The sequence below is a fragment of the Beta vulgaris genome, chromosome 6, assembly GCF_026745355.1.
Source record: "Beta vulgaris subsp. vulgaris cultivar EL10 chromosome 6, EL10.2, whole genome shotgun sequence".
NCBI lineage: Eukaryota > Viridiplantae > Streptophyta > Magnoliopsida > Caryophyllales > Amaranthaceae > Beta > Beta vulgaris.
The window spans coordinates 19,727,379-19,747,352 of NC_079207.1; the positions used below are offsets into that span (position 1 = coordinate 19,727,379).

The following is a 19,974-nucleotide window of genomic DNA, read 5'->3' on the forward strand; positions in this document are numbered from 1 at the left end:
AGACAAGTGTATGGAAGGTTTGTAGGGGATCACCAGGCTGTTCCATGGGATGGAGTGGTGTGGAATAGACTCAGTGTACCTAAGCACATATTTATTGTGTGGTTAGCAGTACAAGGAAGATTACAGACAACAATGAGGCTGTATAGATATGGTGTGTCAGCATAGTAATTGTCTGATATGTGGAAGTGCTGAAGAATCTCATCAACATTTATTCTTTCAATGCCATTATAGCAAGAAAAGTTTAAAGTGCTTGAAGAATTGGCTGGATGTTAGATCAGAGGAGCAAGACTTTCACCAGTTGTACAGGAAGATACAGAGAGGAAGCATGACTAAATTTCAGAAACAAGTGATTTTTTGCTAGTTTAGCTGCTTTGTGCTATAATATATGGCAAGGTAGGAACTCTGTATATTGGCAGCAGTGTTTACCTAGCATAGATATGATTGTTAAGCAGTGTAAAACTATTGTTAGATCCAGAGTTTTAGCTGTAGTTCCAAAGAGTATTACTAGGCAAGATCAAATATGGTTAAGTAAGTTGTAAACAGGTTGTAAGGAACTTGGTTTAGGTACTTCTAGGAGGGAGTCCAACCTAGTTGGTTTACCTTCTAATTGAAGTGCTTTGGTTGTAATCTATTGGTAATCAATATACTTACTTAATTAGAAAAAAAAAAAAAAAAAAAAATTTATGGTAATGTTGACTGGTCATAAATTAAATTCATAATTTGATTCTTTAATCTAATTAAAATTAGTAGGCTAGATTTTATAGGATACAATCTTTAGGTGATTAGAAATTACTTAAAATTTTATCTCTTGCTTTAATTAAGAATATTTGATATTTTAATTGTTGGCAAGTATGATAATATGTGGCTTTTATATTCTGATATATTTGCTATGTATGACTAGTATGGCCCAAATTAAGATAGAAAATACGATCTGCGTATCGTGATGTATTCTTGTAATTTTAAATACGATCTGCGTATCGTTAAGTATTTTGTAATTTATTTAATTTAGTTATTATTTAAATTATTTTGATACTTATGTAATCCAAAGAAGAGCCATCAAGAGAAGGCCCATGGAAAAGGTGGATGGAGATCCATGAAGAGTCCAAGAAGGAGCCTTGATGCTTAGTTCTTAGGATTAGGGGCCATACTAGATCATTTTATTTTCGCATTTTATTTTCTTTAAAATGCTTATAAGTTTATTGTATGTTGGTTGATGCGCTAGAGTTCACTAATTCATAACAACATAATAAACTTAGGCCCCGTAAATATTAAGGTTTGCTTTTCCAAACATAAAGTACTTATAAAACCCTTAATTAATAGTAATAGGTCATGCCTCCGCAGGGTGTTATCATTAATTTTGGGATATAAGGTAAAATTGCGAATTTTACAACTTAGTTTGGTTGTCCTTAACAAAATTATCAAAAGCGTTTTGAATTTTGAAGCAAGAGATAGTTAAACATGCGATGTTTATCCATCTAAACAAGAGTTATAAATGTTATAATTAGTAAAAGAGTTTACTTACCTTGATAATGTAACGTTAGATAAGGCCTCCGTCTGCTTAGTGTTACATGTTGATAGGATCTTGTAAAACACTTATTCATAGGGGACTTTAATTTTGAATAGTGGTCAACCTAGAAACCTTTTACATGTTTTAGGTTGCTTTATAAACATAAAATTGAACTTTGCCTTATTTTTCTGTCTGTAGATATCATGTCTAATAACAACAACAACAACTCCGGTTTCAACATTCGTCCTTTTCTGGAAAAGGACAGACTGAATGGTGAAAATTTCCTTAATTGGGAAAGGACTTAAGACTCGTTCTGAGGTTTGAGGGTCGAGAGGACGTCTTAGATACCCCGCTTATGTATAACTGATGAATCAACTGACGTGAAAAACGTCGTGCAAAACAGGCTAGTGATAAGTCTATACCAATCACTTGTTTGATGGTAGCAGCCATGGAGCCGAACCTCCAAAAGAGGTTCGAAACCAAGGATGCCTACACGATCATGCAAGAGCTGCGGGCCATGTTTAAAACTCAGGCCCGAGTTGAGCGGTATGAGACTAAAAGGAGATCTTGAATGTCACTTGAAGCGGGTCAAGCTGTTGGCCCCATGTTTCGAAATGATGGGTCTTTTCGAAAACATGGAAAGACTTGGGTTCCCTTATAGGCTCGAGTTGGCTACTGACATCATTCTCCACTCACTCCTGATAGTTTAATCAGTTCAGAATGACCTACAATATGAATGAGTCTGAAAAGACTTTGCAAGAGCTGCATGGATTGTTGGTCAATGCTGAAAGGAACATCCCTAAGGTTGAACCAAAGAAAGAGGTTTGTTGGTTCAAAAGGGAAAGGGTTTCAAAAAGAAATGGGCAGGAAAGAAGGACAAAGGCAAGCAAGTTGCCATGTGCTGAAAAACCTAAGCCAACCGCCAAGCCAAGGTCGCTGCGGAAAGCAAGTGCTTCCACTGTCACAAGATTGGACACTGGAAGAGGAAATGCCGATATACTTGGAAATAAAGAAGTCTGGGGCTTCACTTCAGGTATATATGTTATAGAAATCAATTTGACTTCTACTTCTTTATGGGTATTTGATACCGGTTGTGGTTCTCACATAGTTAATGATGTGCAGGACTAAAAAGAAGTAGGAAGCTGGCAAAAGGCGAGGTAGAGCTACGCGTTGGAAATGGAGCACGAGTTGCTGCACTTGCCGTCGGAGCTATAGTCTACATTGCCATCTGGGCTTATTTTAGAATAATTAATTTGTTATTTCGTTCCTACAATAACTAAGAACATAATTTCTGGATTTTTCTGAAGGTTTTTGTTTGAAATAAAGAACAATTTGTTCCATTTTTACAATAATATGTTCTATGCCAGAGCTAATTTGATAAATGGTTTATATGTGCTTGATAAATCATTACAAGTCTATAACATAGATAGCAAAAAAAAATCAAATGATTCTAACCTAACCTATATTTGGCATTGCCGAATGGGTCATATAAACCAAAAGCGCATTCACAAGTTACAAAAGGACGGTATAATTCCATCATTTGATTTCGAATCATTTGATGTATGTGAATCATGCTTAACACGGAAGATATATGACAAAGTCACCATTTACTGGAAAAGGTGAAAGGGCCATCGATCTTTTAGGACTCATACATACAGATGATGTGGTCCTATGAGCACAAAGGCAAGGGGAGGGTTTAATATTCATCACCTTCACTGATGATTTGAGTAGATATGGCTATATTACTTAATGAAACATAAGTCGGAATCTTTTGATAGATTCAAAGAGTTCCAAAATGAAGTACAGAATCAACTTGGTAAGACAATAAAAGCACTACGATCCGATCGTGGTGGTGAATATTTGAGCCAAGATTTGATGATCATCTAAAGGTTGTGGAATTCTTTCACAATTAACTCCACCAGGAACACCACAGTTAAATGGTGTATCTGAAAGGAGAATCGAACATCTACTAGATATGGTTCGATCTATGATGAGTCTTGTGTCTTCCGATTTCTTTTTGGGGATACGCTCTCGAAACTGCTGCACACACACTAAATAGGACCCGTCAAAGGCTGTAGAAAAGACTCCATATGAGTTATGGAATGGAAAACCTCCAAACTTGTTTTCTTAAAATCTGGGGATGCGAGGTCTATGTAAAGCGGTTACTATCAGACAAACTCGCACCCAAGTCAGATAAATGTCTCTTTGTGGGATATCCAAAAGAGACAAGGGGTTATTACTTCTATAACCGTCAAGAGAACAAAGTGTTTGTTGCTCGTGATGGTGTCTTTCTTAAAAGGAATTTGTTTCTAGAAAGACAAGTGGGAGTAAAATAACACTCGAAGAAATTCGAGATGAGCAACAACTGGACGTGGCTCACACCATGTCAGAGACGGCCCAACAAGACAAAAGTCATGTTCAGGAGATGACGTATTAACACGTGAACCTCCTACCGTCCCATTGAAGTTGAATCAAGCGAAAATCTTCAAACTGTTGAAGAAACTTTCTCTTGATGCTCAGCCCCGCTAGGTCTAGTAGACCAAGGATTCCAAACAAAAGGTTGGTTGATTTCCTAATGACTAAAAATTCTGAAATTATGATTTTGGAAAATTCAGAACCTACTACCTACAAACAAGCTTTGACGACCCAGACTCTGAGAAATGGCTTGAGGCCATGAAATCCGAGTTAGACTCCATGTCTGAGAATAAAGTTTGGACACTGGTTGACTTGCCTGATGGGGTTAACCCTATTGGATGCAAGTGGTGTTCAAATTGAAAACAGACAAAGATGGAAATGTCTATGTCTACAAAGCAAGACTGGTTGCAAAAGGATTCAGACAAGTTCATGGTATAGACTATGATGAGACCTTTTCTCCAGTACAATGCTTAAATCAATTCGGATACTTTTAGCGATTGCTGCATTTTACGATTACGAAATTTGGCAGATGGATGTCAAAACCGCATTCTTGAATGGGTTCTTGAATGAGGATGTGTACATGACACAACCTGAAGGTTTTGAAGATCCAAAAATCCTAAAAGAGTTTGCAAGCTTCAAAGATCCATTTATGGATTGAAAGCATCTCGGAGCTGGAATCTTTGGTTTGATAAAGCAATCAAACAATTTGGTTTCATCAAAAGCGAAGAGGAGTCTTGTGTTTACAATAAGTTTAGTGGTAGCAGCTTAGTCTTCTTGGTTCTGTATGTAGATGACATACTAATCATGGGAAAGACATACCAATGCTTGAGTCAGAGGAATGGTTAAAAGTTTTTCTCTATGAAGGACCTTGGAGAAGCTGAGTACATACTGGGAATCAAAATCCATAGAGATAGGTCTCGAAGGATGATTGGGTAAGTCAAAAACTTATATTGATAAGGTTCTTCAAGGTTCAACATGGAAAACTCGAAGAGAGGTTTCGTTCCCATGTCACATGGCATATCACTTAGCAAGAGTCAGTGCCCGACTGAGCCTAATGAGTCAAAGCGAATGAGTAGCATTCCTTATGCTTCGGCTATAGGTCATCATGTATGCCATGATAAGTACTCGACCTGATGTTGCATATGCCTTGAGCATGTGTAGCAGGTTCCAAGCAAATCCAGGAGAAGCACACTGGACTGCAGCTAAGAGCATCCTTAAGTACTTGAGGAGGACTAAAGGCATTTTCTTAGTATATGGGGGACAAAGTGAGTTGGTTGTTGAAGGTTACACGGATGCAAGCTTCCAAACCGAAAGATGATATACCGCTCTCAGTCAGGTATGTCTTTCGTCTAATGGAGAGCAGTGAGCTGAAGAGCTCAAAGCAAAGCACTGTAGCAGACTCTACGAAGAATCGAATATTTAGCAGCAGTTGAAGCAGCTAAGGAAGCAGTTTGGAAAGAAGTTCTTGACAGAGCTGGATATCGTACCTATGTTCTGGAAGGAATTGAGTTGTTTGTGACAACAATGGTGCTATTGCGCAACAAAAGAACCAAGGTCACATAACAAGTCCAAACATGTAATGAGGAAATTTCACCTCATTTGAGAGATAGTTGACAGGAAGGATGTCAAAAACTGCAAAGTTCATACATATGAGAACGTGGCTGATTCGCTAACTAAACCATTACCTCAATCCAAGCACGAGTGTCATGCTAGGGCTATAGGCTTGAAGCAAATGTTAGAGTGGTTTGATTTACTAGGTTTAGAGAAACTTTTACAATGTAAAACATGGTTTTGCTATTTATGTTTATGAGAATAAATTTTTCTTATTTAATTTTGGTTTGGTATTAAATAAAATGTCCAAAATATATCTTGAATTCTATGGTTTTGTCAAATATGTGATTTGATGAATGAAACACCATAAGTAACAAATTCATAGAATATTAAGTTCCAATCTAAGTCATTAAACTGGACATAAATGACTTTTAAAGGATTAGCATAAAGATTGATTGATAGCGCGTTTCATGGGCTTATGAAACATGAGATGTTTAATCAATCATATGATATGTATAGTTGATACATAGTCGAACTAGACCTACTTAGAAGTTTTATAACTTCGAAATTATATTAGTAGATTCTTAAGACATGAGTGGAACATTACTTAGTCCAATGATTGATATAACTTTGATACTGTCAAACGTCATGCCGTAAAAGGGGAGTATAAAAGCAGAATTCAGGTTGTGCTAAAAGTTGAGTGGGAATATTCTTTGCCACAAGATTGAAAAGGTCCTCCTATATGTGATAGGATGGGTGTCTTAGCCCTTTGAAGAGTAAAAATAAAAAAATGCATGGTCGTGCTCAAATGAATCATTCGAAGATCATTTGTTTGTCAATTCAAACTCGGATTTCAAGGATTAATTTGAAAACTAGTATGGATAATATAGAAATATGATCATACTATCGAATTAAGACACTAAGAGACTTGAGGAATCAGAACATTGCACACTTGTCTCGGACAAGTGGGATATTGAAGGATTTATGTCCTCGACTTACATGCAATTACTAATTATATTATGGATCGTATTATGGAGATAATAAATTCGTTCTTTTAGGTCCTCTATACGTCTTGCTAGAGAATGCTATATAACTTCGGGTTAGACAATTATAAATCCTAAGCCCAATATAATGGATCCTATTAGGTCACACATTAAAACCTTGGATCAACAAAAGAAACCTAGAGCCCATAAAGGATCCTAGGGGTGGCCGGCCAAGAGGAGATGAGAAGGGATTTTATTCTTACCTAAATATGCTTATATATATATATATTATAATATATATATATATATATATATATATATATATATATATTTATATATATATATATATATATATATATATATATAGTGAAGGAATAAAAAGGATATACAAGATATCTCTTATTTTCTTCTCTCTCATATTCTTTCCTAAAGTCACATAAACTTCATTAAATTAAAAGAAAAATTTCTTCCTTCCAACTAGCATTGGTGGAGTGTTGATCCGGATTGGTGGACCAAGTAGAGGAATCACAATTGGGGTTCTTTATTCGGGTTATACAAACTTTGTGGAATTCACGCTACAAAGGTTAATTCTAAACTTTTATTTGATCCTTAATTGTATATGCATGTGATCCTATTTTAAGTGCTTATGAATTAGATTCATGAAATTTCGCTTATAGTACTTATTGTTGGATATTTAGAGTATCGGAGTATCGGTTTTCATAATTAGTTACGTTAAGTCACATAGGATAAGGTGTCGTGACTTAAGTAATGTGAATTAGAGATGACTAATGTACGTAATACATTAGTGAAAGAGCGCTCGCTCGGTGTCCGAGCGATCGTACAAAAACGGAAGGGAGACGATGAAATTCGCAAAGAGAAGAAATGGGGAAAGGAGCGCTCGCTCCTTTGAGGAGCGCTAGCTTCTTTGAGGAGCGCTAGCTCCATGTGGCCCGGTTTCAGTTTCACGTCTTTTCGAGTGACGGTTATTGCTGTGCGTGGTTTGTGTTTCTTTAAACATTACAAAGGCTCTAATCGTTCATATGCTTCATATGTGAATGAAAAAAAACCAGAGAAAACTCTCTCAAAGTTCCATAGCACTAAGTTCATTCATTGCTACAAATTCTTCCTTTCTTACACTCATTTGACGAATTTCACAACGAGCGTGATCTTCGTTGTTCTTCTTTGTATCTCGGAAGTGAATTCCTTGTAACCCGTGCTCAGTACAGGGTAGGAATATTGCTTTTGAGAAAGTATCCCAACACGCCTAGAAGATTCAAAGTTCATCTAGTAATCATCTTTATCACCCTATTACCATTTCTAACACTTATAAAATCCTACAATATCTAGTTAAGTTGGCGAGGATGATATTGTTGTCTAGAATTGTAGAGGTCAATGAATTTGCTCGTTTGAATCTCTTCATGGCATTGTCTGCTTTTCCTTTCTGAAATGTTTTCTTTTGTCGCTTTCCTATTCCAATTTACGTTTGCAATATTTTATCAACTTGAATTTTTTTATTTTCCTTTCTACCTCCTCCTCCTCCTGTACAAAGGTATTCTACATATTATCTCATTTAAAAGAAGTATTTATTTTTGTATCTTATAAACTTTCAAATTGTTAATTGTGCGTGCACTGGAAAAATAATGTACACAGTCTAAAGTCTAAACATAGATTTCTAATTTTCGTTTTAGGTGTTGGTTGATAAAGTGCATTAATCTTTAATGTATTATATATTGCGATATTCGGAGTTTATTTGTCTTGTTACTCGATTGTCGGGTTATTACGAAATACTTTTTTCGTCCTAGAATAGTTTGAACACTTTTCTTTTTTATTTGTCCTAATTTGATTTGGAGACTTTCATTTTTGACATCGTCCTATTATTATATTAGTTCTCTTACCCCTTTGGCTCACACTCTATCTTTATCAATTGAAAAACATACGCAACTTTTATTTTCTTTTTCAATAAAAATACTCTTGTAATTCCTACCACATCTAATTTTAAATAAAGATAACATTTGATAACCACATTAAATTTATAACCTTTAACTACATGTTCCACAAGTTTCAGATCTTTTTGAAACGGAAGGAGTATCAAATATTAATCATATGAAAGGACAAAGTTTTCTTATTTGGAGACTAGTTGCTCGTAAACATAAGTTAGTCAATTCTCAATTAGTTGGTTATCAATAAATTTGCATATTTTATTATATCTTTTAAAAATACTCCCCAAGTTTTTAAACAACATCGTAATAATGTACGTAATCATTGATGGCAATTTTTTAAATTGCCCATTAATTCTCAATTTGCTGTTTAGAGAGTATATAAGTTAAACCTACAAAAGGAAAGATCTTAATGACATTAAATCACTAGCCACATAAACAGTGTGGACCAAAAGGTGACGGCTAATGTAGCAACTATATATGTCCATAGCATAATGACGGAGCATTCACCTTCTCCTGTCTCGAAGAGTTGGCTGATAGTACCTGTTCGGTATACCAAAATGTTGTTGAAATAAATGCACATATATTATTTGTTTTAGGAGGAAAGAATGAAGTAAGTTTATAGTTTCAGAAGTAGGGACAATACATACCTACTTGCATTGCTGGTGGCACGGCAAACTGAAACATAAGAACGAACCTATAAAATGGTTTTGGTCCAACCATGCCAAGATGATGAGCAGCTCTTACGACGACGATGCCGAGTAAAGGCAATGCTACAAAACGAACCATTATTACTCCTATTATAAGCAGTGCACTTAGTCCTGATCTTCTCAAACCTAAAATGGAGATATCCTTTTGGATAAGTAACATGCACTTATAAATAAAGCAGAGATTAAATGACTCAAATAAACAAACAAGAACTCGTCAAAAACAAAAAAGAAAACAAGAAACATGAAGATAATGCCTACCTTTTAGAAGGTTTGCTCCAAGTACTAGTGTCACACAAGGCACTGTTGTTCCTCTAAAGATAATTCCAAAACAAACCAAATCATTAGGGATCTTTCGGTATCATTAGTAGTTTTTTGCTTTTAGTTTTTTAACATTTTAAAGTCATATGATGTAGCTTGTAAACAAAATTTAGTAATTAGTCATATTTAGTGAAGTCATGTTCATATTGTAAGAATTTAAGCTAAATTAGTTTGTTCATCCATGAACTGAGTGAAACTTAGAGAGTGTTTGATAGGAAATGTAAGATAATTCCCCTTACATTGAATTACAAGCTTAGAGTAGTTTATATACAAGAAGGCTAACTAACTCTAACTAATCATGTCAGCATGGCATATGTATAACAGAAGAAGTAACAAATATCTATTTATTACATCAACATCATACTATTATAACTAATATTCCCCCTGAAGGCGGGCTTGGATAAGGAGCAGACACGCCCATCATGGAAATAAGAAGCTTCAATTGTGGTGATGCTAACACCTTGGTAAATAAATCATCAAGTTGGGACTAATTGGCAGGTAAATAAGTTAACTGAAGTAAGTCCTCAAGTACTTTGTCCCTTGTAGAATGACAATCTATGTCAATATGCTTAGTTCTCTCGTGAAAATGGGGTTTTTTGGCTATGTCAATGGCTGAATAATTATCGCAATGTAATATGACTGGAGTAAGGTTTTCAACACCAAGCTCTGCAAGCAATATGACTAACCAAGTCACCTGAAAAGCCGAAGAGGATATATCCTTGTATTGTGCTTTAGAGGAAGATTTAGAAACTTTGTTTTGCTTCTTGGATTTCCATGTAATAGGATATTTTCCCAAAAGAAGAACATAGCGAGTAATATATCTTCTTGTATTAATGCATGAGGCCCAATCAGAGTCTGAGTATGCTTAAAGAGTGAGATATGCATTGGAAGCAAGCAATATAATACCCTGATCAGCAGTGTGATGTATGTATCTTAAAGTGTGATGTAAGGCAGCAAAATGAGAAGCTTTAGGAGGTTGCATAAAATAGCTTAGACTTTGAACTGCATAAGAGAGGTCAGGTCTGATATTGGTGAGAAAATTAAGTTTGCCAACCAAAGACATATAATGTCCAGTGTCAAACAAGATAACACGTTCAGAATCTTGGAGCTTTAGATTAAGAGGAAGAGGAGTAATAGCCTTTTTAGAAAGGTCAAGGCCAGCAGCAGCAAATAAGTCTTTGGTGAACTTCATTTGACTAAGAATGATGTCTTTAGGGACATAACAAACTTCTATGGCAAGGAAGTAATTAAGCCTTCCCAAGTCTTTGATGCTAAACGCATGATAAAGATATGATTTTAGAGCATCACTGTCAAGATCATTCCCAGTTAAGATGATATCATCTACATAAACTATTGCAACACAAATCAAACACTTGTGCTTCTTTAGAAACAAGCTATATTCATTCTTAGATTGAGAAAACCCTTGAGAAGTAAGAGCATCAACCAACTTAACATGCCATTGTCTGGAAGCCTTCTTAAGGCCATAAAGTAACATTTGAAGCTTGCAAACAAGTTTGCGAGGATTAGGAATGCCATCTGGTAATTTCATATGGACATCAACAGATAAGTCTCTATGTAGAAAGGCATTGTTCACATCAAGTTGGAACAAAGGCCATTTCTTAGAAGTTGTTAAGATAAGTAAACACCTTATTTCTCATAGTCTACTCCATATTTCTGGTTAAAGCTTTTGGCAACTAGCCTAGCTTTACATCTTTCCAATGTGCGATAAGATTTGAGCTTCGCCTTAAAAACCCATTTGTTACTAATAGGTTTCTTACCATTAGGGAGCTTAACAAGTTCTCATGTCTTGTTAGCATAATGTACAACATTTTCTTTATTCATTGCCTCAAGCCAAAGAGGATGAGTAGAGGCTTCAACATAGGAGGTAGTTTGTGCAATACCACAAGAGTTACTGATGAAAGCATTGTGAGAGGTAGAATGTCATCAAAAGCCAATGGATTACACCAGTGAGAAGAGATGGTAGGATGGTTGGGAGAAGAAACTTGACAATTGTACTCTGTAAGGTAAAAAGGAGGTTATGTGTGTCAATTAGGTCTAGTGGGAGGAGTACGAATTATTTCAGGTGAGCGTGTAGTTATAGGGTCAAGCAATATAAAAACATTAAGTTGAGAAGGAGAAGAATTAGAAGGAGGAGATGTATCTGAGTGCGAAGAAGAAGATGTAGGAATAAAATGTGGTGGAGAAGGAGGAGGTGGTGGTGATGAATGAGAAGGAAAAATCGCATCTTCAAAGGTAGGTATAGAAGTAGATGAAGGAAGTTGGATAATAGAGGGTAGAGTTTGAGGTACAGTAAGATGGAAAGGAAAGAAGTTTACATGGAATGAAACATCCCTAGAGACAAAGACTTTGTTGGTTGCCATATCAAGCACCTAGTAACCTTTTTGAGATGAGAATAGCCAATGAAAACACAAGGAGAAGCCCTCAGGTTAGATTTGGTTCCATGAACTTTAGTGTAAGACACATAGCATAAACATCCAAACATCTTGAGATGATCTAAGGAAGCATCAGTTTGATACAGAGTAGCATAAGGTGTTTTGTTGTGTAGAGGTTTCAAGGGAATTATGTTTATCAAATAGACAACACATAGCACACAATCACCCTAAAATCTATCAGTGATTTTATTTTAGAAGTAAAGAGTTCTAGCTGTGGCTAAGAGGTGCCTATGATTTCAATCAGCAATTCCATTTTGTTGTGGAGTATCACTACAACTTGTTTGGTGAAGAATACCCTGGCTTTCATAGAATAATTTCATATCACCTCCACACAATTCTTTGGCATTATCAAATTTGATGCAAAGAATTTTAGAATAAAATCGTGTTTCAACATATTTTGCAAAATTGATCATAACATATACAACATCAGATTTGTGTTTAAGCAAGTGTATCCATGAGAATCTGGAAAATTCATCTACAATAATGGTCAAGAACCAATTACAAACAGTATAGATTTTCACCTTGTAAGGACCCCAGAAATCAGTGTGGATCAACTGAAAAGTAGAAGTAGTATGTGTATTAATTTGGCAAAGATAGTCTAGGTTATTTGGAGATGGGACAAACCTGACAAATACTATCCTCAATACATTCTTTCACAAGATAATCAAGTATTATCACCTTTATTTGTGATAATGGTAGGTGACCCAACCTCAAATGCCATAGCATGGCTTTATTAGCATCAACAGAGGAAGTAGGAGATGTCGAAGAAGCATCAACAGCTGTCGATACATGGGCAACATGTATAGAAGTGACTCCATCATGTGGCTTATCTTCAACACAATATAATCTAGTTGTCTAGCTACCAAGAAGAATTTGCTTCTTGTTATGTAATGGATCTTAAATAAAACATTATTTGTGAGGAAATGAAACTTCACAATTAAGATCCTTGCATAACTTGTTCACAAAATTCAAATTGAATTTGAAATCTGGAAGATGTAATACTCTGTGAAGAGTAACATTGTTGTTCAGAATGAATGTGCCAATGTAAGAAATAATGACTGATTACCATCTGGTATAGTGATATAATTGTGAGTTCCAGTTAGAGCTTTATATTCAGTAAATCAATTCAATTATGAGAAGATATGGTCAGTAGCTCCACTATCCACGAGCCATTTATTACTAGAAGCAGACAAAAGACAGAATGTACTTACTAACATGGATGGGAAGCAGATTCACTTTCAATGAACTAAGTACCAGAATGATGGAAGGTTGGTTTATGAGTATTATTGACCAGTTCCATCAGCTGGGTGTATTGTGCCACATTGATATTGTTCTTTGAATCAGAAGATTCATTAGTAGCTGGTTGAGTTACAATTGTAGGAACAACTCTTTTGTCCTTACAGCCTTCAAAGCCAGGTGGATAGCCATGGTGCTTAAAGCATCTTTCATTACTATTCCTAGGGACTTTACAATGAGTGTAGTAATAATTTGCACCAAGTCTTTTCTTGCCACAGAAGGAATAACCAGTGTTATTGCTAGATGTAAAGGATTTCTCAAAAGATCTTTGATTACACCTCTAAAAGTTACCAAAAGCTTTGTATCTGTTGTTGCCATTTTTCTGAGTATCAGCAAGGAATACAAGGGTTTCAGTCTGATTGGATGTTGTAGTAATCTCTTTATGCCTTTGTTCTTGAGAGAAAAGACTATAGGCTTGTGTGATATTAGGTAGAGGTTGTAGCATCAACGCACTACCTCTTACAATAGAAAAAATTTCATTTAATTTCATCATATATAAATTGTATTAACCTATTCTCTTGTTGTCTGTCAATAATTTTCTTACTAAGATTGCATGTACCCTTATTACATGTACAAGTTGGAAGAGGATGTGCATCATTCAAAGCATCCCATACTATTTGTATGTTAGTGTAAAATTCAGCTATACTTTATGAACCTTGAGTTATCTCACTGTTCTAATGTGCAAACATGAGCCATCAAAGCATATCAAACAATTTCCTCTAATTCTTTCCAAATGTCTAAAGCATAACTAAGAACATAACACTTTTAGCTATTGATTCTTCAAGATTGAAGATTAACCAGGAACATTCTTTGATTAACCAGAGCTTGCTAAGATGTTTTTCGATCATTCCCTAAATGAATTCAAGTATTTTCTTCTCCGAGGTTCATCATATTTTGTAACAAACTGAATTCATTCAGGAAATGATTAAACACTTTCTCTCAATTTTCAGAAAATGATCCATGAATTAGGAGGAAGTGTTTGATAGGAAATGTAAGCTAATTTCCCTTAGATTGAATGACAAGCTTAGAGTAGTTTCTATACTAGAAAGACTAACTACCTCTAACTAATTCTATTAACATGGCATCTGTATAACTAAAGAAGTAACAAACCTAACAAAGTTTTATTTATTACACCAGCAGCATAATAATATAAGTAATACATATTAAGAATTAATAATAGAAATCTATAAACATTTTTACTATATACATTTATTTGCTATTAATTTTTTAAAAAAACAAATTTAAAAATTATAAACGACAATAGATTGATATTGTAATCGCTTATTTCGATATCTGTGGCTAATTTAATAGTGTACTTTCAGTAACGAAGTAAATTTGATAACAGTGACCAAATGAGTAATAGCTCATCTCCAAACGACAACATATTGATATTGTAATCGCTCAATTCGATATGTGTGGCTAATGTAATAGTGTACTTTGAGTAACGAAGAAAATCTGATAACAAATATCAAATGAGTAATAAATCATCTCCATATGGATAACTAATTTCTACCCCATGCGTACGCTCATAACACCATGAAGCCGACCAATGCATTTAATATCGAACTTAAAGAAAACCATATAAATCATAAATCATAAATCATAATAGACATAAGGGTGAGTTCTAATCGAATTGAATTAGATACTCTATCAAACTATTGTGACAATGAATTAAACTTATAGATTATTTGAACTTAATCATGTGACTTAATGTTCTGTAAACTAAATTAAAATAAATTAAAGACAAGCAAACATGATTAAAATAATTACTTTTATTAAAAAAAATACATACCCTAGTATATCAGACGCACTGTATATAATACGAAGAGGAGCATTACTACCGACTACCAAGTTCTTCAAAAAAGGGGCTACTCCGATGACCAGTCCAGTTATCTATATTAAAAAGGAAAAAAGTTAGTGGAAAAGTAACATGTATACATACACAAATACACTATGTATCCAATAGATGTACATCCATTGGAATTATAGTCGTACTTTAATTATGAAAAAATTTTACTAAAAATGACTTGGTTTAGTAGTTAATACTTTATTATATAAACTTGAAGTCACGTGATCAAATCTTTAACAATGTTACTTTAACGCACTATATTAAATAGTCGTGTTAGCATCATCTCCAATCCCAAAGATCATGGGATCAAGTCTTACCCATGCAAGGGATCTCCTATTTCCCCCTGGTTACTTGAAGGGACTTCATATTACTTTATATAAAAAAAAAACTTTAATTATGATCGAGTCTCACATGTGCAAGGGATCTCTAATTTCCCTCTAATTGCAAGGGGCTTTATCTTACTTTATAGAAAAACTTTAATCATAAAAAGCATTTTTTAAAAGGATCTTGAATGACTAAATCACTAGTAGAAAAACGTTAATTTGCATCTCTTGAATTGCGTTGCACAACTGAGAAACCGATGTAGATGTCAATGGGTGCATCATTGGGGTCGGATACTAAGGGGGTACGACGCAAATCTTAATTATGTGCGTCGGATTTATGGTGCATTCGACGCAAAACAGTGAAACAAATGGGTGCGATTTGCATCGAAGGTACGCGATATGCGATGCAAATTGTTGTATACTATGATTTGCGTCGGATTTAATTGGCCCACTCGACGCAAATGCTTGGCCCAAGTTTAAAAAAGGAGCAACTATATGCGTCGGACTTACTTTGCCCATCCGACACACTTTCCCCACCTCCCCCTTTTAATTTTCTAGTTGCCTCAAACTCTCAAACCCTAACCTATCATTCTTTTCTGCATCGCACAAACACTTTCTCTCTCTTCTCTTCTTCCTCATTCGGTTGCTACTCCCAACTCATAGAAATGAGTGATTTCTCTCTCTCTCTCTCTCTATCTCTCTCTCTCTCGCTTCTTAAAGTTAATCTATCTCTCCTTTCACTCTCCTAACGTTGATTTTAATGGATTCTAAGGTTTTGATTTTCTTTCTCCTCTTAAATGCATGCAGGTGCCGGTGAAGAACCTTTCAAACCCTATAAGGGACATTAAGGTCGAGAAATTTGTTCTGGGTATTTGAATCTGGTGAAGGTGGAGATCGTATCACCATTGCTGCAAAGGTTGATTTTATTGAAATTTAAGGTTTAGATTTATTATGGAATTTTTGTTTTGGGTATTTGAATCTAGTGTTGTAAAGCTGAATTTGATGTCGCACAACACTTCAAAATCAAAGGAATTCCAAATAAATCGAATTGTTCGGTTTGATAATTTCTACAGTTTCATAATATTATAAACTGTAGAATAAGAAATGTAAGAAAGAAGAGATTTAGCTAAGAAGCTTCAGGGAGAATTTTATTCAGTAAAATCATAATTACAGAGATAGGATAGACAAGTATTTATACCTACATGATACATTGAGCTATGATTGATAACTAACTTAACCACCTAACTAACATGTAACAAGATGTAACAATAATCAGTTAGATGTGTAACAATAATCAGTTAGGTGGGTGGTGAGCTGGAATTAGTAAATCCAATACCCCCCCCCCCCTCAAGTTGGGTGGTGGTGCAACCATGCCCAACTTGGACAAGAGCTGTCTGAAATGTCGAGAAGAAAGAGACTTTGTAAACACATCTGCAAGCTGAGAGCTGGTAGGTAAGTGAGACAACTGTAAAAGACCTTCCAGAACTTTATCTCTTGTGAAATGACAGTGAATGTCAATGTGTTTGGTTCTTTCATGGAACTCAGGGTTCCTAGCAATATGCAAAGCACTCTGATTGTCACAAAATAAAGTGACAGGTTTGAGTTTTGTAACACCCAACTCTTCCAAGAGTCTCACAACCCAAGTGACTTCTGCAGCTGCTGATGCCATAGCTTTGTATACAACCTCTGAAGAAGAGTTGCTGATAGTGCCTTGTTTCTTGGATTTCCAAGAAATTGGGGATTTGCCAAAGAGAAGAAGATAGCCAGTAATTAATCTTCTGGTGTCAATACAGGCAGCCCAGTCAGAATCAGAGAAAGCCTATAGTGTAAGAGAATCAACACTAGTGAGTAATATACCTTGCCCTTGAGTGTGTTTAAGGTATCTGAGAGTATGAGTGAGGGCTTGAAGATGAGAGGTTATGGGATTGTGCATATATTGACTGAGGGTTTGGACTGTGTAGGCTAGATCAGGTCTAGTATTTATTAAAAAATTTAACTTGCCAACTAATGATCTATAAAGGTCTGGTTCAAAAAGAACATCTCCTGCATTTGCTTGTAATTTGAGGGAAACAGGGAGAGGAGTGGTAGCTTTTTGAGAAAGGTCAAGGGAACATTCAGCAAGTAGGTCTTTGGTAAATTTTGGTTGGCTAAGAATAACACCTTCAGGATCATAACCTACTTCTATCCCTAGGAAATAATGGAGAATGCCCAGGTCCTTGATGCTGAAAGTATGGTGAAGGTGAGCTTTCAAGGCTGTAATGGAGGTTGCATCTATGCTTGTGAGTAGGATATCATGCACATACACTGCAACAATGGTGATGTGAAGATCAATTCTTTTTATGAAGAGGCTATAGTCATTTTTGACTGAGAGAAACCTTGGGCAGTGAGTTCACTCACTAATTTGGCAAACCATTGTCTTGAGGCTTGTTTAAGCCCATATAATGATTTTTTTCACCTTGCAAACATAGTTATTAGGATTTCTGAATCCAGCAAGCACTTTCATGTACACTTCTTCATGCAAATCTCCATGGAGAAAAGCAATATTGACATCAAGTTGGTAGATAGGCTAATGTTTCTGAGTAGCAAGAGTAATGAGACATCTAATAGTTGACATTTTGACTACTGGTGAAAATGTCTCTTCATAGTCAATGCCATGTCTTTGGTTGTATCCTTTGGCAACTAGCCTGGCCTTGCATCTTTCCACTGAACCATCACCGCAGCATTCAGTTTAACCTTGTATACCCACTTATTCCCAATAGCTTTCTTTCTAGTAGGTAAAGGAACTCCATCCCAAGTATGATTATCTGTGAGAGCAGTGATCTCCTTGTCCATAGCAAGGATCCATTCAGGCTTAGTAGAAGCCTCAACATAAGAAGTAGGTTCTTCAATATCAAAAGAAGAAGTAGAGAGAAAAGCTTTGTCGGAAGGAGAAGAAGAAGAAAATGAAACCAGGTTACACAAATGTTGAGGGAGAGGTGTAGAAACCACTGTATTACAGTGATAATTAGTGAGATATGAGGGAGGTTTGATAGTTCTGGTGGAGTGTCTTATAGGGGGTGGATCAGAAGTGGAAGAAGATGATGAGAGTAAAGGACTGAGATGAAGTAATGTATTAGGAGGAACAGAAGAAGAAGATATATGTGTATCGTCCAAGGAATCAGTAGTAGAAGGAGCAAGAGAAGGGGAATCTGATGTATGGTGTGATAATGGGTTACAAGATGTAGTGGTATGAGAAGGAGTAGGATAATCATCATCAAAGAAGGTATGAGTAGTACTTGGAACAAAAATGAAGTCAGCAATAGAAGGAGAATCAGTAGGGAGAAGATGAAAAGGAAAATGTTTTTCATGAAAGGTGACATCCCTTGAAATTAAGATCCCTTGAAATTAAGACTTGATTAGTGATGAGATCCAAGACTTTGTAACCCTTTTGAGTTACTGAATAACCAAGAAAAACACCAGGGTGTGCTCTAGGATCAAGTTTGGACCTATGTACCTTAGTAGTTGATAAGTAACATAGACAGCCAAAGACTTTTAGGTGATCAAGTGTAGGGTGCTTTTGGAACATTTTGTAATAAGGTGTGGCAAATTGGAGACTTTTTTGTGGCATTCTGTTAATCAGGTAGGCTGCACAAACTATACAGTCTCCCCAAAACCTTGTTTGTACATTAGAATGAAAGAAGATGGCCCTGGTAGTTTCTAACAAGTGTGTGTTTTCTTTCAACAATACCATTTTGTTGAGGTGTGTCTGAGCAACTTGTTTGATGGTGAATCCCTCTTTGCTCATAAAGTTTCTTTATAGCCCCTTCCTTCAGTTCTTGTGCATTGTCAAATCTCACAGAGATAAAACAAGCATTAAATTGTGTGTGCACATAATTAAAGAAAGTATCAAGGATAAGAGGGCAATCTGATTTGCTTTTAAGAAAATGCACCCAAGTGAAACGAGTGTAATCATCCACTATAGTCAAAAACATATTACATCCAGTGTGTGTTTTGGCCTTGTAAGGACCCCACACATCAATGTTCAACAACTCAAAAGGTTTAGAAGTTTTAGTACTACTGACTGGAAAAGGTTTTCGAGTTTGTTTTGCTGCAGGACAAATTTGGTAGATAATGTCATGTTTACAAGAGTGAACATTACAATCAGGTAAGATATGTTGTAATTGTGAAAAAGGAAGATGTCCTAAACGTAAATGCCAAAGTTTAGCTATATCAACAGCAAAAAGACAAGCAACTTTGTTATCAAAAGAAGAAGGCTCCACTGAATGAAGTTTAGGAGGTGTGACATTGTATAAACCTCCTTGCAAACTACCAAGAAGCATTGAAGGACATGTCAGCCCCTGAAGAAAACATTCATTGTGAGTAAATGTAATTTGACAATTTAAGTCTGCACAAAGTTTATGGACAGACAAAAGATTGAAATGAAAGTCAAGAATGTGAAGAGCATTTGTGTGGGGAATAGTTTGTGTGAGATATATGGAGCCAATATGTTTGACTGGAATTTGTTTACCATCAGGGATTGTTATGTTTTGAGTGGTGTCATTTGTGGGCTCATATGTGTGAAATAAGGATAAATTTGAGCAAATATGGTATATTATTATTGCTTGTTAAAAACAATATGTACCTGCCATGAGA

General features: G+C 35.6%; 1 protein-coding gene across 1 annotated transcript in view; it reads right to left on the reverse strand.

The window, feature by feature from the left end:
• Positions 1-8,811: 8,811 nt before the first annotated feature.
• Positions 8,812-19,974, reverse strand: part of LOC130591967 (protein PIN-LIKES 3-like) — a 65,905-nt gene continuing 54,742 nt past the window's right edge. The window contains exons 7-10 of the mRNA XM_057395989.1: positions 14,963-15,063; positions 9,362-9,414; positions 9,044-9,229; positions 8,812-8,936 (exon numbers count right to left, since the gene is read on the reverse strand). Coding sequence (XP_057251972.1) covers positions 8,812-8,936; positions 9,044-9,229; positions 9,362-9,414; positions 14,963-15,063 — 465 coding nt within the window. The remainder of the gene's footprint in view (positions 8,937-9,043; positions 9,230-9,361; positions 9,415-14,962; positions 15,064-19,974) is intronic.